This window comes from Haemaphysalis longicornis, unplaced genomic scaffold (assembly GCF_048455015.1).
Source record: "Haemaphysalis longicornis isolate Haplotype H1 unplaced genomic scaffold, Haemaphysalis longicornis Haplotype H1 scaffold_12, whole genome shotgun sequence".
NCBI classification, from domain to species: Eukaryota; Metazoa; Arthropoda; class Arachnida; order Ixodida; family Ixodidae; genus Haemaphysalis; species Haemaphysalis longicornis.
The window spans coordinates 35,593,533-35,618,385 of NW_027526225.1; the positions used below are offsets into that span (position 1 = coordinate 35,593,533).

Below are 24,853 nucleotides of genomic sequence, written 5' to 3' on the forward strand. Positions count from 1 at the left end.
GAAGGGAACTGGACGTGAGCACAAGGCGCGTGATAGGCGTTGGCCGCGTAATTGGTAACGGCGGCAAGGGCGGTGCTGAGTAAGAACCGTCAGGGCGTGGTACAAGGTTGGCCAAGACATGGTTTGACCCGGGAAAAGTAGTCGCGTGAGCGCCTATGCTAAGGCGTTCCGAACTTTCCAGCGTGGCCAGGAAACCAAACCAGTGGGAAACGTGGCCGAGGATTCGATACAAGTATCGGAGTGACGAAATTAATGGTCTGTGGGTGGGCCTCATGGTGAGACCCACCCACTATTTCGGTGAGACCCACCGACAATTATGAAGGGCTGACTGACAGTTGGAGAAGATATATACTGACGTGGTAGTAGGAACAGTTAGAGTAGCGTGCTTTATTGCAAAGGCAATGGCGTATCCTTCGAGGGAGGTCGAATCCGGCGGGAAAAGAAAGGAAAGCGTGGCAGTCTCTAAAGAAGAAAGTTGTAGCAATGAAGCCGTGCCCGTTGAGTTTGAGGGGATGTCGCTGGCGTCAGTGAGGTGAACGATGGATACATGGGAGAGAAGAAAATTAATTCATTTGGAGAGGGCATTTAGCGAAAGTGGCCCAAGGAGGGAGTTCCTTTGGTATGGGGGTTAGTTGCAAAGTGGGGTAGTTAGGTGTATTAGGAATAGCACGACCTTGGGCAGAAGTCTACAAGCGTTCGAGTTGGGCCTGGAGATGGCACGAGATGCGGCAAACATCTCCTTGGCTGTGGCTCCGGGTGGGTGGAGCCAGTCCTTCAAACACGTAATGCTGCTGTGTTTGCAAGAGATGGGCCCCGGGTGCAGTCACGGACACTTCCAAAGGAGATGAAAAATTGTGGGTGTGGCTCCTAGAGAGCACGTCGCGCACGTGGGTGGTGTCATGGCCGGTGGGGGTGAATTGCTTGCTGTAGTCCCTGGGAGAACGGGTGGCCGCCCTTTCGGAATACATAAATAAAGAAAGAAATAAAAATTCAATCAACCAACCAGTTACGAATTCAAAATGAGCTCTTTCGCATGCTTGTACGTGGGTTTTTTGTAAGGGCACACCGCGCAAAATATGCAGCTCTTTAGTAAATAAACCAAGTTTTAATGTTGTTTCAAAAACATGTTTTGCAATTGATAACGGCATTACAGCGGTCCTCAACTGCGCAACAACGCTGAACAATTACGTGGGAGCCGAAGGTGTGCGGTCTCGGAACTGTTTCTGGGAGCCTTCGTAGCCGCCGTGCAGTCTACGCGAGTGGCCGAGAGGCGCCACGTGTGCAGCTGCCTGGTGAACACACGCTTGCATGGCGTGTCCGCAGTCGAGTTCAGCTCCTGCTCCAGCAAAGGAATGAACGTCTCTGCGAGGCTTTTTCCGAGCGTGTACTGAAACAGGTCAAAAAATAACTGATTAGCCCAGCTGCGTTTGGGAAGTACTCTTTATTGTGGAAATATTCCTCCAACTCGGGGCCCTGCTCGACTCCGGTTACAAGTCTCGAAGGCTGAATAAAGGCATAAATGGTTTTCTTAAGGTGACACAAAGCTTTATAGAAAAATGAGAGCCCCTTCATTACGGGAAGGATGATAAAAAAGCGAAGATTTCTCCCAGGCAATCTGAGTCAGCACAAATTCCAAAGTGTTTCCACTGTGCCGAAATTTCGCAATCGAATGGACGTCGCCTTCATGACCCGAAGAACGCAGGTTCAATTCCAATTACGGGAAGCAATTTTTTGAGCGTCTTGGTGCGCCTTTACCTGGGCTTTCCTTCATTGCGTACTGAGGAAACGGCGGCACAAGTGAGGTATAAAAGGTTTCGATTTAAAATGGGCCGTGTGGTCATTCATATATTTATCAAGATCTGCGGCACTGAAACTCTTTTTCAACATTTGTTACGGCCACAGACGGTGTACACCAACGCATGTCTCTCAAGCTTTGTCTGTTTGGAGAGCTTACAATATTTCTAGTCAAGCTGCTTCTCTTCCCAATGTGTACCGGCTCGTACACATGAGAGTCATTCTCCTATTACACGGTAGTCAAATTGCACCCTAAGTAGCTGCGCTCTTCGTTCACACGATTAGAGTGCATTTTCCTCCCGCTATTTTCAGAAAGAACAATAGGTAATTCATAAAAGTGCACACCTTCTCAGGACTAACTAATTCGTCCTGTTAATTAGCCATACAAACAAGCACATCCTGAAAGGCGGCTTGCACGAGGTAGCCTTTAACGATTAATGAGGTCAGGTAGGGGGAATCACTGTCCGAAAAGTATTCGAGTAAACATTCTGTCTTCCGGGCAGTTTACGTACTCACCCTTCTCGAGTTGGCATATTTCGCCCAGGTATTCTTGTTACGAAATAAATACAAGCTCCTAAATTAATGAACTCAAAAGTGCAAAAGTACACTGAGAACATTATAACAAGGGTGAATCGTTTTACTCTCTTTTTCTGAAGAAAACAATATTGCCTTCATTGCGTGATTGATGTTGCATGAACACATTTCAATGTATGGATAAGTAGGGTTGTTGTTGTGGGGACAGCTATGCAGACTTTATGAGGGAACTTCTCAGCAGTCCGTGACCGCTTGGTAAGGAAGTGACTGCAAGGGCTGATGAAAGACCGCTATCGAAAGGAACCCGGAACATGACGCAAGGAGACGGAGAAGAGCACTGATCGGCTATTCGAAGATAGTCATTATACGATGTAGAGCACTGAGCAGACACACGCAGAAAATAAATGGCAGCGTGTCTGCTTGCATCACTACAAATGTCACCGCTAAGCGAAAGTCGTAGACCGGCCCGCGATAAATCGAATGCAGGTTTCTTCAAAGCGATTTAATCTTCCCGCCTTCGTACTGTTCACGCGCTATCTATTCGGAAGGCGCGCATGTTTTTTATCTTTTGTTTCTAGATCTGCATAGAACAGTAAGGAGCGCGAGCTCTGTTCTTGACGTGCTTTCATTTATCTCGCACATACTGGACTCTATTTGCGATATTGTTGACGTGTTTATTTCTCGCTTTTTTAAATACCACTAAACGTGTATTTTTAACTGCAATAACGTGGCTCCAACTGGCTAAATAGCCATATTCTGAGTCAAATATCCCTGAGGTTTGTTTTCCTCTAAAAAATCGGGACATGCATGAGCAAATTCAGCAGTTTCCAGAGTATCGAGAGGTTCTGCCTATACCAATTTTTTCTGACTTTTTACGCGTTGCTCCAACTACGAGCCTGAAAGGAGCACTGACACAAAAATTTCGCATCTTGTTTTTTTTTTTTTTTTGTTGCGATAAGTAGCTAGTGACCAAAGTATCACCTGTAGAAACCTCATTTGCTTCAGCGTGCGACGGTTATTTAATTAGAGGCATTTTCAATGCGGGCAGTCTCTGTTTCGGTTTCAGCGAGTGCCGCGAAACGATGGATTTTGTGGATTTTGTGTGAACAAAGCTGACGACGTGACAGTCGGAGGGATATCAAAGAGCAGAGCTGCCGTAGCACTGTCGAATCCGCATCGCCCGCAGTTTCTGCGAATGCCCCCCCGTGCTGATCTCGTGAGCCCCTTAATTAAAAAGCGACCGTGGACGTGACGCAGGCGCTGCGAGTGCAAATGCTACCGCGGCTAAAGAACGACGCGCGACGCTCGATACGGTGGGTGGCAAGACGCGCGCTGGGAGCACCCGGCCGGTCTGACTACTGGTCCGCCTACAGATGTGTTCGACTTAGCACTGCAGCGGGTATTCGATTGCCGCTCTCGTAAACGGTGCAGATGACAATTTTTAATGCAACCCGCCATCGCATCATTAACTCCTTTCTCATATAAGCTGCCATGGTTGGGACTTGGGTACAATTTCGTATCGTGGTAACAAGCTATCACTCGAGCTACCTGCGCCGGCCTGGGCCACTTCGCGGCCGTGGGCGCCGCCTGCCCAGCCACCATGCGGCTCGCTCAGTGGGCTTTTCGTGTCACCGGCGCGTTTTTGCGTCCAATGTAAATAAAAAGTAATAGAAACAGAGTGCCTGTAGTCGCTGTAGAACCTTGGTCGCGGCCAGCTGCCCGATGAGCTGACGAAATCACGACGCCTCCGCCGCCAACGATCGGGTCGTTCGTTCTCGGCAGCAGAAGCTCCGCCCTTCGATTGGAGCGGCGAGCCGGGAGAGCCGGCGAAAAACGCTGGCAGTGCGCAAGCGGCAAACACAAACTCGTGACGTGTATGGATGTTTATCTACACAAAATCCACGGGATGTCGATTGCGCGTGGTCCTCTGCTGGCTGCTCGGTTGCGTTGCGAACACTTTAAAATTGATTTGAAACATGTTCTAGGCCATATTCGCCGCTGATATTTTGCAGATGATGTATATGTGTTCACACCAATCTATCGCCGAAGTTAGCTCGCCTTCGAAATTTTGGGTCAAGTACCCCTTTAATAAACGGGCGACAGACAGACAGACAGACAGACAGACAGACAGACAGACAGACAGACCGAGAGACAGACAGACAGACAGACAGACAGACAGACAGACAGAAAGGCAGAACAAAATTTTCTGATTTATGTAGCCCAAGAAAACCTACCACCTTTAAAACATTCGACATCGCCGTTTTAGGAAGGCGGATAACAATGGGGATCTACGTTGTCTGCATACGCTCCCCAAATGCGGCGCATCTGCCCAAAACTGACAACCACCAAACCGCGTGCAGAACCTGCCTCAGTCTGAGAATAACCGTGTGCTATAAACAATTCCAAGTAATGTCGCAAGAGAAACTTTCCTCCCCTATATTTCAATAACAGAGAAATCGGGTATTTTGATTTGCTTTGTGACTTACCTGCTTCATGGAGCTGTAGACGGCTTTGAAGGCTGGTTCAGTCCCCATCTCAAAGACCTCGTTGTCGCCAAGAAGAGTGGCTATGGGATGGTCGGTGTTATTGCCGGGCTTGTAACAGTTACTTGTTCGGAAATTCCATCGACTGTCGAGAGCGTGTACCAGTTGAGGATCCTGCATAAACACGGCCTCGAGCATCTCGTTGTCACTTAGAAGAGTATGGGTCCCGTACTGCCGCCAGGCCTCATCAATGCGTCGCTCGAAGCCAAACTTCCGCATGCGAGTCAAGTTCATCAAGATAAGTCCAGTGTTGAGACCTGCAGAGAGAAACAAATTGAGACCACATAAGCTGTGTAAAGCGGAAGCGTTAGGTAACTATCGTACAGTTACGAGAACGCCCTCCACCGAAATATCGCCCACCCCATTAGGGGAGAAACAGTCCATTTACAACAAGACCAAAGATATCCCCCACCCCCTAAAATCGATGGCTGTAGCTCCGATGAGTGAACAACCTAAACGCGAATCACCTAGTCGTGAGTTGATGCGGTCACTTATGTGGCATTTCCGCACTTCACCACTACGGTCGCTCATCTTGTATTTTTTGTTCATTACTCTGCAGTATTGTTTGGCGATGACGTCACTTTTTTCATAGTTTCGCGCGCCTGACCTCAATGTCCGCCCATCCAGTATTTCTCAATTGAATATCTCTGTACTGTGCGTGAGCTTTCTGCAGGAACATTGCTGTACGTAGGCCAGTGTTCTCGCTCATGTAGTATGCATTTTCAAGAGATGGTTCACAAAGTGGCCGACGCGTTCCGCACAAATTCTCAGGCTGAATGCTGAAACAAATACACAACAGGTTACTGAATGCATGGAATGACGTCACGTTAGCGACGGGAGGTAGCATACGTACTTAAATGCGTTGACAGTCATCAGTGCCAATTTCAGTCGGTGGGTTATTGAAATCATTGTCCTCGAGCTCCGTGACAGTTCGATAATTATAGGTGACTAAAGGTTGATACAGAGAAACGACTACTGTTTCCCGCTTCGAAACGTGTGTTCGGGAGATGCACTGCGGTTCGCAAGAGTAGTTTGAGCTTGTAATGGCTAAACAAGGAATCAGGCTATTAGCGAAGCAGCATTTCGGAAATGGCGCTGAGAACTACCTCTTAGCCGTTTAAACCTAGACAAATTGAAAGAAAAATGGCTGCGTGTTTGCTGAATTCGATAGACATGACATAGAAAGACGATTGTCTTCAACCACCTCTGCCATACAAATATCTCGCTTCTCTCCACGTTGCGGAGAAAGAGAGAAAATCCCACGGCCTGTCATATACCGCGGGGCGTTGACGAAAACATCACGGCGCCCCTCTACAAGAGACAGTGCGCAGCTTTCGTAACATAGTCCGAGGCCCAGTTTATAAGGAACGATTATGCGCAACTTTGTAGCGTAAGCTGCACTGGCCGAGGTTGAGCAGTTTCGCTTGGACCCTGAAGGGCCGTGCTGCTCAAGCGCGAGGAGCATTCGATTGGATTGAATTGGTTTGGATTTCGATTGGATTGAATTTAATTAGATTGTATTCGATTTTATTGGAAACCTAATCCAATTGGAGCACGGCTGTGTACAGGATTGCGTCTGCACATTCGCCGTTCTGCGCATTCCAAAGGAGTGACGTCATAGCCGCGGCAGACGCACTGGCGCCGGCGTATGCCCACCTGTGCGCATCCGTTGCGCAGTAGACAAGTCTGACACTGCGCCGGGGCCGCTTGATAGCCTTTTCGCGTGGCTCCTGGAGAGCCGTGCTGCGCATGCGCGAGGAGAGTGACTGTCCTGGACTGGATTGGATTAGAATGGACTGGACTGGAATAGACTGGACTGGACTAGACTGGACTGGACTAGATTGGATTGGATAGGATCGGATTGGTGAACCTTAGCTCACGCTACCTGTATCCTGGCATAGCCGAGCTAAGCCACTGCTGATTTTTTCACCTGGCGTGGCCGCGGTGATACTGAATAAATTTTAATCGTTTTTCTGGTAGCAGATTGCTGGGGCAGTAGAGATTACCCAATAATGCAATCAGAATAGTCGGTGGTAAGCGCTGCAGGGTCGTTTTAAGGTCGTTCGTTGTGTTTGAGGTAGCGGGTACTTTTAGAGGACCAAACCACGCACGGGAATATAAATTAGAAGCTTTGAATAGCTTAGGCTCAACATGTTTGGCATTTCTCGGAAAGATACAATGCTAATTTGGAAGTACTTTAAAGGCAAGGCTCTTGATGCTGAAAGCGTAACTGAAGTACTGTATACCAATAGGGATAAAATAGCACACAATTCTTCTGCATCTTCGACGTAAAAATACGATCAACGGCACGTCAACTGCGGCCAAACTGTTTGCTACCCGCCTGGGTAGATAGCATCTGAGTGTGTTACGAACCATCCCTTCTCTGATTCCTTTTTAGAGTAGATATATCGATTGAGTCTCTTTAACCAAGAGGGGAAAATGTGCAGAACTCAATAATCACTCTGTCTTATACAGGCAGAGTGTCTTATACAGGAAATTTATTGAAGACCAGAGCTACATGTTTCAATTGTCTTCCACAGTGTGCCTTGAAGATTTGCAAGATATGAGCGAACTGTATCCGTGCTGCATCCTATGTTCTCTATAAAAGTTGATGCGGCCAGTCATGCCTACTAATTCTTTGACTGGGTTAACTAATGCAAACTGAAAACTGGCAGCACCTTCACTCCATGGATGATGGTGAGGGTGCGAATTACTCGGGATCGAAATGACAACCAAGTTGCTCCATGAGTGTCATCCGATTTGCGCCCCGACCGCCATTCTATTTGAGCAGTGAGTTGTGCCTTGATTATTCCCTAAATGAAACTGCACCTCACGGCTCAAAACGAATTTCGCTTGATTTTCGGTTGATGGTGGTGTGCGCACCAATGGAGGCGGACGTACACTGGGAGGTCCTAAGGTACTTCGCACCGTTACAGGCGAGGGGGTACGAAGTTTGACTCTCGGCTACTAACTCACCATCGTATCTTAATGGGCAATACGACTGACACAAAAATTCTGTCTGGTCTTCCAGACGCAGACTCGAATCCTGCCGGTGGCTGTGTGATTTTTTGCGATTGTAAATATTATGCGCAAGCGCGCGTACGGACATTGTGCGGTCTTAATGTTAATGTACTCCGCACCTAAAAATCTGGACATCCCAGCCTGCAGCGCTAGAGCAAGTTGGAGGGGTTCATTTTGGTCCGTGTCGCATAAGCCCTGTGAACTGCCGGCACTTTAGAAAAGAAAACACCACATGGTGTTCAGCCATACCAAGAGACGCAGGAGTCTGCGTGGCTCCTACAAAGGTGTTCCGGGTGTTGTCTCCCTTTGTGGTGTCCACCACCATTGCAGCGATCTCGCGCGCATTCATGGCGAAGAAATTCTGCCACACGTACTCCACATTGTGAACAAACACGACCTCGGCGTCCGCGTACATCACGGCGTCCACTTCAGGAAGCATGGTCTGCAAAGTCACGTTACAAAAGAACGGGACGTATATCAGAATAAAATACAAACAAACGAAGAGGGCTAGGGCATGTGCATGAGGGACAACAGATGCACAATCCGTTTAACGCAGCGGATCTCAACCATGACAGTGTTGGGGACTCTTTCGAGGCTTGTAAAGGGATGGGGGACACCGAGATGAACTGTGTTGACCCGTATAATAAGTTCCAAGAATTTGCATTTGCAGATAAAGCATTGAACATACTGATCAACGTCCGCCTTTTTTTGCCTGACTTTTTATTCTGAGGAGTGTCAATCTGCCGAATAATCTGCTGTTGCAGCTTAGAGTCACCCAAACACTTACAAGCTGCCTTTTGTTTGTCTGGCGTTTCCACAGAGCTGCCGTGTCGTGTAAAACGCCAAAGTTAAACAATGGGTGACGTTACACTATAGCTGTGCCAAAAATTAAACGCCATATAGCGAATCCTCCGATTTGGGTTTCCTGCCAAGTTTAGCAAAAAAGAAAAATGAACATGGGGAGCGGGTGTAAAAAAGTGTCGGGGAAGGTTTCGTCGCAGAGCCTCAAATGCCCCCATAGACCACTTGGGGTCCGCGGACTCCCATTAAAGAAACATTGGTTTAACGGATTGGCTGCGACTGTAGAGTAAGCATAGTAGAAGCAGGCCGAGGACTCGTTAGAGGGATGAAATAGGAAAATTCGAAAGAAAATGCAGTCGTCTGTCTCGGGATAGGTGGGGCTGGATGTCATTGGCCATGTCGTGCTCTGAATACAAGCAGGCTTCTATCATGATGATGATTATAATTATGGCGATAATGATGATGAAGAACAACCTGCGCTAGTTGTCATTTTTTATCCAGTTCCACTGCAACGCTGCTACGCTTAATGCTGTTGAATAATAAGGAGAGCAATTCGGAAAAACCATTGTCACGCTACATAGTTTGACAACGACAACAAGCTTAGTTTCCGACAACCTCGTGTGCGCGCACAGGCTCGCTGGACGAGCACAGCGGGAAACCGCTTCCACTCCGAGTTGGCCATAAGTTAGAAACCAACTCGGCCTTTTTTTAAGTACAGAACACTTTAGGGGCTCGCCTTGTCGTCGTAGCTGGTTTGCGGTGACAATGTCTAGCGACTGCCGAAATCAGGCGGCGCAGCGAGATAACGGACCGAAGTAGAGCCCAATGGCGTAACCGGAACGGCGTAACACCAAACCTTCGAAAAACAGCGACATATATTTATAGGAACTGCCAGTTGTGCTTGTTGGTATACATCCATGACTGAAAAAGTGCTACTTAGACACGAATACAAATGCAAAGACACAGGACGAAACCCTTTCCTGTGTATCTTCAGTCGTCTTCCTGTCTAAGTAGCTTTTTTTCAATCACCATAGTCATAAGCGTTCCGAACTCCTGAACCGCTGGCATTTATCATACATATCCCCATTGTTTAGCGCAAAAGAAATACTTGAGGTACATTTGAGGAAAAATCTGTGGAATTAACCGGCAGCCACTGCGTTAATGTAGTCAGGAACGCTCGATGTATGATTGTTTATGTATAGTAAGATACAAAAGTGGCCGCGGAAGACACGCCTTCAAAATTGCGCAGTAAGGCAAGGGCTCGTCCGGGATGAAAACAAGAACAAAAAGAACAGAACTTCTGCTCGTGCTGTTCCAGGCACAGGTCGGGCTAGCACTTCTAAGGCGGGAATTTGCAATGCGTTGGACAAACCTCCGTTCAATTCTTCAACAGAGGAGAGAGACAGGGAGGGAAAAAGCACCAGTGGTCATAGCAATTAGCGGCTAACGGAGCCGCGTCCTCTCGTGCGAATCACTGCTCTGCGCTTACGACACCTTTCACATTTAGTGGAACGGCTTCAATTTTTGTAGCGTAAACTACAGTGGCTGAGGTTTAGCTGTTTCGCGGGGAGAGGAAAGGACAGGAAAGGAAAACTTCGTTGTTAAACGGTGGCTCGCATTCTCATGAGATTACCCGTAGAGCTTTACGAACACTAGGTGTTGCATTCCGTGTCTCTGCAGAGCGGAAGTATTTAGACCTGCTCTTTAAGCTCTATACTGAGCGCTGTCATCCTGTACTAAAATATACATCGCCTGTATCATTACAAAATGATACTTCAGTTCAACGCGAGGTTTATTGAGCGAGTTCAAAATTTTCTGTCCACAGTACATACACATACCACCCACATACTGCGCATGGTAAAGAGGTTTCTGGAACTTATTGAACCACATATTGGTTGTACTTAACCCGTTATGCTGGCGGAGGGCAAGGCTAACTCGTGACTTCCGAATGAATTTATGCATGGCCTCATGCACACAATTCGGCAAAACTCGGCGCCACTTACGCACACTACACTGAAAAAATACCTTTTTCCTCACGCTTTCACTCAAATTCACACTCAAACTGTGTGACTCGCAGAGGATCTGTGTAAGTTGGCCTGCACAGCCTGCAAAGCTTAGATCGTGAAAGTATACTTCAATACTTCATACGGGTGAAGTAGTTGTCCAAGCTTATAATTGCTTCCAGCTTCCCTTCAGGAAAGTTTTACAAGAAAAAACGTGGGGAAACTACCGATAACAAAGAAACCATAAACCGAATACTTACAGAAAGAAACATCTTCTGGCTTGAGCAGAGTTTACCGATATAACGCTTATAATTTATGTCCTTCAGTGGGTAATGTAAATCCAGTACGTCGGCATGTACTCTTCCACGTATGGCTTCGGGCCAATGATCAACCTACCAGGAAAGAACCAGGATGAGTTCTGCAAAACACGTCAAACATATTCACTATATACAAAAAAATTTCCAAGGCACATTAGGAGCAACACCAGTATGTGTCACCCCATCACTTTTACTAAATGGCTTGAGTCATTTCTTGATCGTGTTCATTTAAATTGGGAAGGCAGCGAGTAGCGCTGCTGCCTGTTTATTTCTGTTTTAATGCATAGACCTCGCACCGCTGTAGTAGCTGAAACATATTGAATAAAATACACTAGTATTCGTTACGACAAACAGTAAGGGGTGCAGAAATATCCATCACCAATTTATTTTTATTTGCTACTTTAATAAGAAATGGCTGCCGCAAAGTGTGTCATGCCTCATTGTTGCGCAAATATCGTAATTAATTGAGGGAACTTGTTTTTATAACAGTTACCACTGTGCAAAGGTTTCGAGCTCGAGTTCAACTGGAGTTGATTAAGCATATATCCGAAAACTTCCTGCTTACCTCATTTCTCCATTTTGGAAAGATTTCCTCATCGGCGGCAATAATTAGATGTAGGTCTGAGTACGAATAGGCAATCGCAGACTTTACGGCAGTCAAACTCAAATCGTAATAGTATCCACAAACCACAAACACCAGAGTGATGGTTCCTCTGCAACAAAAAGTAAAAGGCGTAAAAGTGAAATGTGATCATTCCTCTCAGTTTCGGAAATCGCAACAAAGAAGCACTGACATCATGAACAACGTGAGAATTTATACAGCGTTTTAATTGCACTTCATGTACTACTTGCCCATTTGAAATGTGCGGAATGTAAAAAAAAGTCCTGACGGCCACAAAACGCTAAAGAAAAGCTGCGCATTATTACCCACCCAAAGTACACGCAGTATTGTAACGATATTTTCACCTTCAGCTTTATTTTATTTTATTTTATTTTTTTATTTATTGGTACCTCAAGGGCCCTTTTGGGGCATTACATGAGGGGTGGGCAGGAAAATAGGCAGGCAAAATACAGTGCATTGATGTAAACAATAAGGGTTACACGTCATGACACAAATCTTGTATCGCAGACCTAAAACGAGTGCTATCAGTAATAACGGCGATGTCGGCAGGAAGATTGTTCCAGTCATGCGCTGTATGAACAAAAAATGAACGTTGAAAAGTTGTAATGTGAGCGCGTGGTGGGTAAACCGCGTTACGATGGCTGTGGCGCGATGTTTTAGGAGGGGGTAGGATGAACTGATTGTTTGGGGGCAAGGTATAAAAAAACCGGTGATAAAGAGACAGGCGTGCTATCTGTCGACGGGAGGTGAGAGGAGGGAGGAGAAGTTGCGATTTTAATGCCGAGATGCTTGAGTGATACGAATAATCTGAAAGGATGAATCTGGCTGCGCGGTTTTGAACGGATTCAAGGACGTTACAGAGGTTTGCTTGGTGTGGGTCGTAGATGGCGTTGCCGTAATCGAGTTTGGAAAGAACGAGTGTTTTGTATGCAAGTAATTTAACAGACGATGGTGCTAAGGAAAGGTTGCGACGTAAATAACCGAGAGCACGATTTGCTGCGTTAGTAATTTGACTGATATGGTAGGACCAAGTTAAATCGTGACTGATGTGGATGCCTAAGTACTTGACTGACGTACAGGAGGGTACTGCAGTATTGTTTAGGTAGTACGATTGGGGTGCATAATTAGAACGACGGTGAAAAGAAATCAAAGATGTTTTACTGACGTTAAGTGACATGAGCCATTTCCTGCACCACTCTTGAACAGCAAGAAGATCGTGTTGAAGGGCAGTCTCATCAGAAGAGTCGGTTATTGGCCGGTATACAACACAATCATCCGCAAAAAGGCGGATATTAGAAGAGACAACGTCGGGCAGGTCATTAATATAGATTAAAAAAAGAAGGGGCCCAAGCACGGTGCCTTGGGGGACACCCGAGAGAACTGGGGACAGGGAAGACGGGTGCGAGTTGGCATAAAGAAACTGTTGACGATGCGTAAGAAAACAGTGAATCCAGTTTAACGTGGACGGATGTAACTTCAGACGAGATAGCTTAAATATTAGTCGAGAATGGGGGGCTTTATCGAAGGCTTTCTCGAAATCTAAGAAAAGGGCGTCAACTGGCATGTTGCGGTCAAGATGCGAATGCAGGTCGTGAAGGAATAGAGCAAGTTGAGTGTCGCAGGATAGGCCTTTGCGGAAACCATGCTGGTTGGGATTAAAAAAGTTTGACGGCGATAGAAAATTGGCAACATGGGAGTAAATAATATGTTCCATGATTTTTGAGCATACACACGTAATAGAGATTGGACGGTAATTAAGGGGGGATGATCGGTTTCCTTTTTTGAAGACAGGAGTGATTTTGCCAATTAACCAGTCTAATGGAACAATGCCGGTGTCCAATGACTGTTGAAATATGAGGCATAAGATACTTGACGATGAATATTTGGTGTTTTTGAGCACTGTAGCATTAATACCATTGATTCCAGTAGAGGAAGAATTACTGAGTGAGTCTATAACCTTAAAGGGGCACTGACACAAAAATTTTGCATCTTGTTTTTTTTGTTGCGATAAGTAGCTAGTGACCTACTTATAACCTGTAGAAACCTCATTTGCTTCAGCCTGCGACGGTTGTTTAATTAGAGGCATTTTCAATGCGGCCAGTCGCAGTTTCGGTTTCAGCGAGTGCCGCGAAACGATGGATTTTGTGGATTTTGTGTGAACAAAGCTGACCACGTGACCGTCGGAGGGATATCACAGCTACAGAGCAGAGCCGCCGTAGCACTGTCGAATCCGCATCGACGGCAGTTTCTGCGAATGCCCCCCCGTACTGATCTCGTGAGGCGCCTAATTAAAAAGCGACCGTGGATGTGACGCAGGCGCTGCGTGTGCAAATGCTACCGCGGCTAACGAACGACGCGCGACGCTCGAGACGGTGGGTGGCAAGACGCGCGCTGGGAGCAGCCGGCCGGTCTGCCTACAGGTCCGCCTACAGATGTGTTCGGGTTAGCACTGCGGCGGATATTCGAGTGCCGCTCTCGTAAGCGGTGCAGATGACAATTTTTAATGCAACCCGCCATGGCATCATTAACTCCTTTTTCATGTAAGCCACCATGGTCGGGACTTGAAGACAATTTCGTGCAGCGGTAACAAGCTATCACTCGAGCTACCTGCGCCGGCGTGGGCCACTTCGCGGCCGTGGCCGCCGCCTGCACAGCAACCGTGCGGCTTGCTCAGTGGGCTTTTCGTGCCTCCGGCGCGTTTCCGCATCCAATGGTAATAAACAGTAATAGAAACAGAGCGCCTGGAATCGCTGTAGAACTTTGGTCGCGGCCAGCTGCCCGATGAGCTGACGAAATCACGGCGCCTCCGCCGCCAACGATCGGGTCGTTCGTTCTCGAGAGCAGAAGCTCCGCCCTCCGGCCCTCCGATTGGAGCGGCGAGCCGGCAGTGCGGAAGCGGCAAACACAAACTCGTGACGTGTTTGGATGTTGTTTATTTACACTTGCGCGTGGTCCTCTGCTGGCCGCTCGGTTGCGTTTCGCACACTTCAAAATTGATTTTAAATATGTTCTAGGCTGTATTCACCGCTGATATTTTGCAGATGATGTATATGTGTTCCCACCAATCTATCTCCGAAGTTATCTCGCCTTCAAAATTTTGTGTCAGTGCCCCTTTAACAATGCCAGTAGTGTTGAAAGTGATGCTAGTGTCGGAAGGGTGTAAAAAATCGGGCATATCAGGGAGATCGTTGGCTGGCTCGTTAGTAAATACTGAACAGAAAGCAGTGTTTAAGATATCGGCTACCCTTGCATCGGGGATAGGGCACCCGGTGCGGTCGAGTAAAGAGATAAGGTTAGATTGGTCTGGGTTTATGGTCTTCGAAAATCGTTTAGGGTCAGTTTGTAACATTGTAGGCAATGTGTTAGAGTAGAACTTGCGTTTAGTTTCGGTAATTAGTGTGTCATATTCTTTAGCAGCAGCGTAATATTTTTGCCAGGCAGAATACAACCTAGTAGATTTTGCAGAGCGAAACAGGCGTTTTTTCTTGTTATTCATGCGTTTTAAAGCGACGTTAAACCAAGGAGAGCGAAGACGTTCAGTTATGGTGGTAGTTGGTATATAAAGATTGATTAAGCGGTGTATTTCATTCTTAAATATTTCCCAGTTAGATTCGACAGAGCGGCTGGAAAAACTATTGGCGAAGTTGTCAGCGAAAGTCTCAAGCTCCCGGTTCATGTTCAGATAATCACCACGGTTGTAAAGGGTAATGGTTTGAATAAGATGCAAGCGTGAAAACTTAAAAAATCACAACTGAATGGGGATTTGTTTCCTGTACGGAAGTTTAACTACTTAAACATTTTATTAAACCCTATTTACCGCTTCTCTACACAAGTGGGCTCGTTGTTGTTGTTTCTGAAAACAATCGACGAAATGTTATTTCCTGATAAGGACCTATGATAACAAGTGGGCCCTTCTAATTTATACAAACTATTGGGGAATGGCAACGCACTATAAATAATGCATCGGGACATTCATAATCGCATATTTTCGCTTGTTTACTGCTATGGGTTAACATATATCGGAAGTTGTCGCAGCACGTATATATTAATATTCGGAATCGTATACTGATACATCGGTGTCCACATAAACAACACGGGGACCGGGCACGCTACATTACACAATTTACCGCTTGTGCCTACAAAGCAGTACGGTTCATCCGAAAATTCTCCTCGTGCTTCTCCTCTCCAGCTCGTAAAATTACTACAAAATTCTTTTCCGTATTAAAATCAAATACCCGGGCTGCATGCAATTGGGAAAAAGCTAAAACATTTGATAAAAGAAACACGTAAACGCAATGAATGGTCGTTGCAAAAAACTAACTGTGTCACCCCTTTTATCTGCCTATGCACACCTCGCGATGGAAGCAGAACTTGAATATTAGTACAATATTATTGAATCAATCAATCAATCAATCAATCAATCAATCAATCAATCAATCAATCATCTATTTCCGCAACCAGAAATAGCCGGGGGGCCTTAGTGATGGCGCACAAAAAACGTACTAAATATGATGTACATATCTCGAAAAGAAAAAATAGGAGGGAAAAAGCATCCCTTACACAACAAAACAACCCCACATTTTGACATAAACACACATAAACACACACGTACAAGCACCCGCTCATACACACAAGTAATGCCCACTAGAGAAGCATGTCTTACTGAAGAAAATGCGACAATAACAAAGTGAATAAAAAAATGAAAGGATGGCTATTGCTGAAGTCACAGAATAAAAGACAATAAAGTTCATTAACACAGGGGTACAATACAAATGCAGAATGAGTTCACAATTACGCCAACACAAACTCACATACAAGTTTACGAAGTAGAGTACGGCAATCAATAAATACATCCAGGTAATCCGAGTACGCATTGTACGTGCGTTGGAGTCATAATATAGGGCATAAGACACGCAGACATTTCGGTTTGTAAAAGGTATAATGTTTCCCGGTCAAGTTTCGCGGTACGCAAAGAGGAACATGTTGCAGCAGCTCACCACAAGACACTATGCCGTGGATAAGTTTAAAGAGGAACAGAATATCAGCCCTATTCCGGCTGAAGGTTAAGCATGGCAGTGTCAATGAAGAGAGTAATCCACGGTTGTAAGTACTACTAATGCCGAAGCGATGTCTCACGACAGAAATAAATTTATTTTGGACCCTTTCGATAAGCATACAGTTTTTTTTTTCACGTGCTATTGCAGACTACTATTGCATACTCAAGCTGAGCACGACATATAGCTGCGTAGAGCTTGAGAATAGAATTCGGCTCCCTGAACTCCCTCGACACGAGACACCCAATGCCAAGTGATCGAAGGGCTCTACTTGTAATTACCTGAATATGTGAAGAGAAGCCCACTTTACTGCCGAAATTGACGCAGGTCATTAACCTCTACCACACGGGGTAGTAATTCACCGGTGGTAGTAATTCACCATTGATGGTATAAGACAACAAGATTTCAGTTTTTCTTATGTATGTCATTAACGTAATTTTGAACGTGTTGATGAGTTTGTTGTATGCGCACCATTGCGAATAGGAGGAGATTGCTCTCTGGAGAGCGGAACAGCTGGCAGTGTTCGAAGCCTATTTAAATATTTTTACATCATCGGCATGTAAGAGAAAATTACCATCATTAACAACAAGTGAGGCGCCATTTATAAAGACTGAGAAGAGAAGTGGTCCGAGAACTGAGCATTGAGGGATACTACCGGTGTCCTCATAGGATAGAGAGTACTGCCCATTTACACACACAAAATATGACCTATCACATACATAATTTCATATGAGGGATATGAGGGGTGGTGGTATATCAAGCTGAGACAGTTTTTTGAGTAAGAGCTTGTGGCACACAACTTCAAAAGGCGTGCTCATATAAAAGTAAGGGACATCAAGTAGGCCTTTTCCTTGCAAAGCTTCCGAAGCATGCAGCATAAAGTTGACGAGCTTGGTAGTTCTCGATCGCCCAGAGAAAAATTCGTGCTGTTCAGTTATTAACATTCTATTTATACTGAAAGTAAGTAGTTTATGCAATATGAACTCAAACATTTTAGAAGAAGCTCAAAGAATAGATGTTTGTCGTTAGTTCGTGGGGTCCAATTTTGAAAGTGACTTAAATACATGAACAACTCGTTCATTCTTCCAACGAGCGGGAACTAGCCAGCTTTGAAAGAAGTTTGGGAATATACATGTCAAGACTGGAACAAGGATATCAGCAAACGCTTTAGTACTGCAGAAGGAATGCCATCGGGGCAGCACGAAAATTACGATTTTAATTGCTTTCCAGCTTTCGAAGCGAGACTTTCAAAAACAAACAGTTCTGAGCATTTATAGGGATCTAAAGATTGTTGAAGGGAGCAAGCTGTACTTTTTAGCCAAATCAGGAACGGATTTGTTGCGCAAACGCTCGCACAACTTCCCATATGGTCTCTCCTTATTCATCGAGGGGATTATAGTTTCCAGGTGAACTTTTAAATCTTTGTGAACTTACGTGGCCCCAGAAAGCTTTGGCATTGCGTTATGCATCAGCCTCAAACGTGGCTCCGTAACGCGACCTATCACGCTTAACCAGACATTTACAAAGAGATCTGAGTTGACGAAACTCATTCTGCCACCTTCCTTGCCCCATTTTGTGAGCTTGTTTGTGCTCTAGTTTCAGTTAAAAAGAAAGCCAACGCGGAAAATTGCGTTTCTTTTCGATTTTTTCTTGGAACAAAGCTACTTAAGCCATCGTGAAAAAGTTAAGTAAAAAAAACCTGCCTGTTTATCAACGTCGTTGACGATAGCTAGTGGCGACCAGTCAGTGTTGTTAACAAAGTGGAATAAACTATTGTAGTCCCCACGAGCAAAGACGTGACTGCTGCTTCCCGTTGTACAAACAGGGGGACTGTGAAGAAGGAGAGATAATTTATGTGATGGAATATGTAATGGAGGATGAAACGTATAAGGTTTTGCAAGATTACTATTACTGCGAGAGACCTCGACAGCTTCCAAGCTATTCAGACACAAGTATGAGACGTTCCCGTAGGAATTCCTAATGAAGTTGAACTGCTGAACAGAAGTAAAGGAAATAAAATCAAGTACAAAATCATACTAGTGAGATGTTGGATGAGACGGCTGACTGACCAGCCGAGTCTCCCAAAAACTTCCCGGTGCGTAAAGTCCCCAGTGACCAGGAAAAGATGAGCACTGTGAGATAATACAGTAGTTTTGATTGTGTTTACGATTTATGAAAGTCCATGGGAAGTCTCTCGCGTGAAATCTAGTAAGCACACACTGAAAGGCATTCGTCTCGAGCACAAAGCATCCCTGACAAAATACGGTCCCTCTTATTTCAACTTCGAGGTGGCGTTTACACTTTAAGGAGTCATGTAGGGCGACAATCACACCACCGCCCAGTTGTTTACCACCTAGAGGGTCTCGGTCATACCGGAAATCTTGATAATGCGGGGGAAACGAAGTGTTGAAACTTATATCCGGGCACAACCAAGTTTCTATCAGAATAATTACAGGCCAGCAAGAAGAAACTACATTTGAGAAAAATTCCGTTGACTTAGTGCAAAGTCCACAGAAGTTCGGGTAAAAGCAATCAAAGTTTTTATTACATGCCCTTAACATCAAGTCCCTCCTGCTACATAACTACAGTAACTAAGTAACGCGGTAACTACGTAAACGACAGAAAAGACGGACTGCTAAAACTCTCTAATGATCACCTACAGCAGCTTCGACGTTCAAGTCGAGGCACTTCTACGCTACAGTCGCAGGCGCATTGCAACACGAGGATGGACGAATCCGGGGCGTATGCTATGACCTGTCTTTCTCGTTCCGAGCAAGTGTTGCCACGACACAGTGAATGCTTGAGTTTTTTGGGACCAACGTTGGCCAATCTGCCTACGTGATTATGCTTGGCTCGTGCGCTCGAACGCTGGAGTTTTGTTATGCTATTATTGGCCAATCGCCATATTGGGTGTGCATAGCTTTACGAACGTGCGCTCGAGGCACGTGGCGAAGGCTGAAGTTTTGTTTGGGCAATACAGGCCAATCTCCCTGGTGAGTATGCTTATCTTTACGAACGTGCGCTCGAGGCACGCGCGCACGAGCGCTCAGCATTTCCTTTGTGGTTTCAACTGTGCACAACATACACAAACGATTTGCTCAGCAGATTCAGTGTGAATGGTTCGCTCATCATCAACCATGATCTTTGTCCTACTACCAAGTAACTTCTTTTGGTAAGAGGCTGGTTCATCCCATCCTGGCTTCAGCATCGCACCGTTTCGGGATCGGTGCAATCATCATGGGTACGTGGACCTTGTCGGCAGACGCTGCCCCACTGTGACCGGCACACAAAGATGTACCCCGCCTCGTGTGCCCAGGCCGTGAGCTTTCAACAAGAGGCGAAATCTTGTCAGATGTAAGCAGCCGACACCTCCGAACCATGCCGTGCTCCCAGCTCCTTCGCCCGGCGCGGTTATCTAGCACCCTATTCTATTCGTCATGGCCTTGCGGGAGTCGGTCATCCAGAACCAGTCATCACAAAGCCCATCATCGCCCACGGCGGCGAGAAGGACTTCAGTGGTAATACGCATATCATTTCATCCTCACCGCACCCGGTTATTCAATACTCTTGCCTCTACAGGTATGGTCGTCCTTGACCGGCGGTGAAGTGGTGCCTTGAGACAGGTGGACAATTCGCCATGGCCCAGCATCTACGACGTCGAGGGAGTGGCTGGCGTGCCGTCTACGCGGGCTCTGATGGGGCTCGCCATGCAAATAGCCTAAATTCACCCATCGGATCACTTCGTGATTTGCTCGTTCATCATCAACCATGATCCGTATCTTGCCGCCAGGTTACAATATTATAAACCTGCGGAAGTGGAGCAATGACGTAAACGTCGGACTCTAAGCGCAGGGGAACGAGGCTCGATGCCGGCTGGTGGGGAAGCGATTTCCTTTTCACAGCCCGTGCTAATGATCAGCTGAGCAGTCTGCCTACGTCATCGGTCACGTGAATGGAGAAGTAATCAATTGAGATGGTGCTAATTGGAAACAAAACCTAACCGACACCTCGACAGATGGCGCCACTGGGATGCAAAAGGCAAGTTCAACACAGAGACATCACGCCAGTAAGTGAGCTTACCCCGCTCGTTCACAGATGTCACCTCTCGGTGCTGATGATGATAACTGCCAGCAGGGCTACGCTCTGGTTTGAAATCTCCAGCGTACATGCTAGCATGAAGCGCACGAGGTCGATGATGATGACTGCTGCAGTATTTCTTTAAACGTAAATCTTCGGTAAAAAAACTCCTACCTCCCGTCGCGAGAACCTCTGTGTAGATGCGACGCATAGGGGGTTCACGTTGCAGCGTTGGACAGCGGAGGAACGGCGCTGGAACGATGGAGCGGACCGACGCAGGCACCGCGTTTTATAGCGCGCATAACGGTGAGGGGATGCGCCGGCGCCAGTGCGTCTGCCGTGGCTATGACGCAACACAATCCAACACAGTCCACTTTAATCCAATCCAATCCCAATCCAATCCAATCCAAGCACAAGCCAAGCCAATCCAAGCCATTTCATTCTAATCCAATCCAATGCCCCTCGCGAGAGAGGGGCATCGGAGAGGAGAGAGGGTGAGTGGCGGAGAGCGCAGCTCGCGCGGCGAGGAGAATGGGGGAGGAACGGACGTCGACGACGCCGACGCCGGATGCAGGGACAAGGCGAGTCAATGAGATGCAGTCGCATCTAAAAAAAGTAAACGAAAACGGAAATGCAGCCTAATAATAAGCAGAGTCGCCACATACTGCCCAAAGTTGCGAAAAGTGATTTGAAATGAAGAGAAGCAGCCCCGTTTGGAAACACGTGCAACAAATGTGCTTACGAAAACACCAGTAATTGCAAGTGGCTTAAGAATCCGATCTTTAAATTTGTGTACATATTTCACATGAATTGAACGGAAAGCGCCTGACGCCATTACACGTGCAGAAGACGCACTCGTCATATCGGCGTTTCACCTGCTCGCGGAATCTGGGGAAGGAGCCATAAGTACAATATGCCTAAAGGCTGACTTCAGTCGTCACTATGGAGTGAAATTTGGAACCCCTTATTTCGGCACTTTGTGAAAGCACTAAGAACTTTGCAAGGTATCACTGATGCAGCGAGCAATGCTAGAGGTGAACATTATGGCAGAACACATATGTTTAGGTGTGAATACCTACGTAAATGTCGTTAGCATTGTATCGGTCGCCGTGTGTACGGAGCGAGCTCTCCTACACTGTATTTCCCTCTTGAAGAAGCCAATGCTACACGTAGGTGGACCATGGCGCCAAAAAGAACTGCTGCCACAAGAAGGCTCTATTGTGCTTGCCACATTGTGCAGTAAGGTCATTTTCTTGGACCGACCACTTGAATAAATGTGGTGTGTTGCGCGATATGTGTGCGACATATCTGTATTTGACGAACTTATTTCACGCACCCTACCCCTAGCCTTCAATCTTCGTTCACCTTTCCATCAATTCACCCTTACCCTTATCCTCGTGTTGCCTCCCCTTCTATCTACCCCTTCCCTTGGCCCTTTTCACCGAGGCTTCACGTCGATGCGACGGCTTGGCGTTAAGTACTACGCAGGGATAGGCGTAACAAAGTTCTTGAAGTGGGAAAATTCATTTAAAAATAAATATACGTGCGCACATTACGCCATCTGGTATCTACCACTCCTGCCGTCTAAGAATATACCCTAACACGTCCAGCACCGTACATTCTGACACAAGTGTTAAGGGCTGGCCGACGAATAGCACAAGCACCTCCCATTCCTCCAAACGCGGGTCAGTTAGGTGCCATGAGTGGCTCCAGCGGTAATGCTCTCGTTTTTTAACGCCTGGGGGGGTAGATTTTGATTTCATCTAGCAAGCCCGTCCAACTGTTTATTTCGTTAGTCCTTCCTTTGCTATTTTACAAAAGCGATTTGCAATGCCATGAAACCGCAGTCAAAGGTATAAAATCATCAGCATTCAACTTCATATGGGCACGGCTCACTGTGGGCTAGTAGAAATACATAATTGAGCGCATCGCACCAAAATTACAACAGAAAGTTTGCAGAACCGCACTTTTGTTGATGCGTTTTTTTGAGTCTTTAGAAATACTGCAGGAGTTCTGTCTCTCTTGGTGCGTTTAGTTTCGCTTGCGACAAACTGCTTCTGCTTCAGAGGGAGTTGGCTTCGTCACCTCCGCTTTATATTTTATTACACTGAAGATCGCCTGTGATACTTGGCTTTTACTTCGCATTCTCAGAAAACAGCTCTTCTGTGCAAGGAGCGTTTTCCCCCGAGAAGTTAAGCACAACGTCAAAATCTTCCACACAACGACCGAGATCACGAACGTAACTCACGTCTGTGTTGCCTTTATTGCCTCGATGGGTTTGGCTCCATTTCCGCCCAATGGGATCCTGGTGGCGTAAAGTTCTTGTCCTAAGAAAAGACAGATCTCCAGTGCCGTGCTTCCAAAGAGTACTAGGAAGAAGACACGCCGCCACGATGCCCTGTTAAATGCCCGCCGCAATGACGCGTCGGGAGTTTGTGGTGTAGCATCCTCACGTGACATTTCGTCTCTCTTCAGCCACGTCTGAAACCAAGCGAAGAACAGCGGGCACAAAGAAAATGGAGGCAAATTTAGCGGGTTCTAATACACATTGTAATGTAGTGAGAAGGCGGTGTTTATTCGGAAGCCGATCGAATTCCGCAAGCAAAATTTTCACGGCATCGCATCTCATTCGTCTTTAAAACTACGTGGAACTTCTCGTCTCAAAAAGAGCTTCGTTATTCACGGGGCGCACCTCCAGCAGCTACCAAAGTAATGTTAACCTAAACTAGCCCAACGCACCGTAACCAAATCCAAGGTATCTCTTTTTTGCCTGCTTAGAGCAGCTCTGAGCAGCTCCAAGCATCCCAAAACTGCTCCCGCCATAGACGTCCTATGGGCAAATAAAATACGGCGCTGATTGGCGCTGCTCAGAACTCAGAGGCCGCCAACCTTATCACAATGCACCGAACCAACGATAGCAGACGTCCTCTGCCTCGAACTGATGATAACTGTAGTGATAAGCAGACTGCAGACAAAATCGCTAAGAAACGCTCGACAAACCAAAGCTTGCCAAATATGTAAATCAAAAAACAAAAATACAAAAAACTTGCCCCAATCAGTTCCGAATAACGGTCAAAACTAGTCCCACACAACACCGCCACAGCAGCAGCCGGTTTGGCGGGCATTGCGTATGATTTGCCCCAATAACGCTCTAGGTGGCCTTCTGAGCAAATCGCAGAGGAGTACGGAAAAATATTCTCTCAAATGTTTCTAAAGCCGGTGGGTAGAATAGCCACTACTGAGATAGAACAATGAGCAATGCTCAGGGCGTACCACAGAGGTCCTGCCACGGTATCGTCTCTGGGGACCAGTTCGCCTTCTCACCTTCCGAGACCAATGCTCCGTCAGGGAAGCAGCCGCAAACTACGGTCTCCAGCAAAGGCTGTGACGGGGATATATGGCTAGATGTAAATCTCACGGACGCGGAGTACAGGTCAAGCCTCTTCGAAACAGCAGCGACACGATGATGATGACTAAGAAAGAACGCTCTTAACCTCTAAGGGAAATTGACCACAGAAGCTGTGGTTTGTCCAACAGCACATAATCATTATAATGGTGTAAACGATAAGATATATTGACGCGTGCAGTAAATTCACGTGTCCGAGTAAACGTGGGCTCGGCTGAGCGTCCGAAATCAAGGGGAGAGTGAAGAGACAGCACTCTCGAAATGAATCAGCGAAGAAACCAGCAAAAGCTTAACCTGACAATGATGATGATGATGCGTCCTTCTGCGAGCGGTTTTTCTTCTTCGTCGTCGTATTGGCTTTATTGCGTTGGTGTTTAGAAGTAGCGGGACACTAAAGAAAATTGCGTCCAGAAAACGTGCCCAGAAATCTCGTAGATTCTTAATAAATGAAACACATGAATTTGTTGCACCACCTGAATTTAAAAAAAAGGAAAACTCCCTCACAACCGCCACCGGCTTTAGAGATAGCGACCTGCCCATGCTCACCGATTCCCCGTTGCAGATTCCTTAGGGCTAGTTTGGCTCTTTTTTAGTTCTTCGTGACGCCACTTCACCAGCTGGCGCTGCATTTCATCCTCATTTCTCTACTGTATACGTGTTTTCCCGGCTTGCCGTTGTAGT

At 46.4% G+C, this 24,853-nt stretch overlaps 1 protein-coding gene across 1 annotated transcript; it reads right to left on the reverse strand.

The window, feature by feature from the left end:
• Positions 1-1,091: 1,091 nt before the first annotated feature.
• On the reverse strand, positions 1,092-23,443 carry LOC144161918 (glucoside xylosyltransferase 1-like). Its single transcript, XM_077692472.1, has 6 exons — positions 23,015-23,443; positions 11,579-11,726; positions 10,957-11,088; positions 8,142-8,334; positions 4,815-5,128; positions 1,092-1,387 (listed from the first exon to the last, which is right to left on the reverse strand). The coding sequence occupies exons 1-6, from the start codon at positions 23,224-23,226 to the stop codon at positions 1,160-1,162; spliced, it is 1,227 nt and encodes a 408-aa protein (XP_077548598.1). The 5' UTR covers positions 23,227-23,443; the 3' UTR covers positions 1,092-1,159.
• Between the last annotated feature and the right edge of the window lie 1,410 nt (positions 23,444-24,853).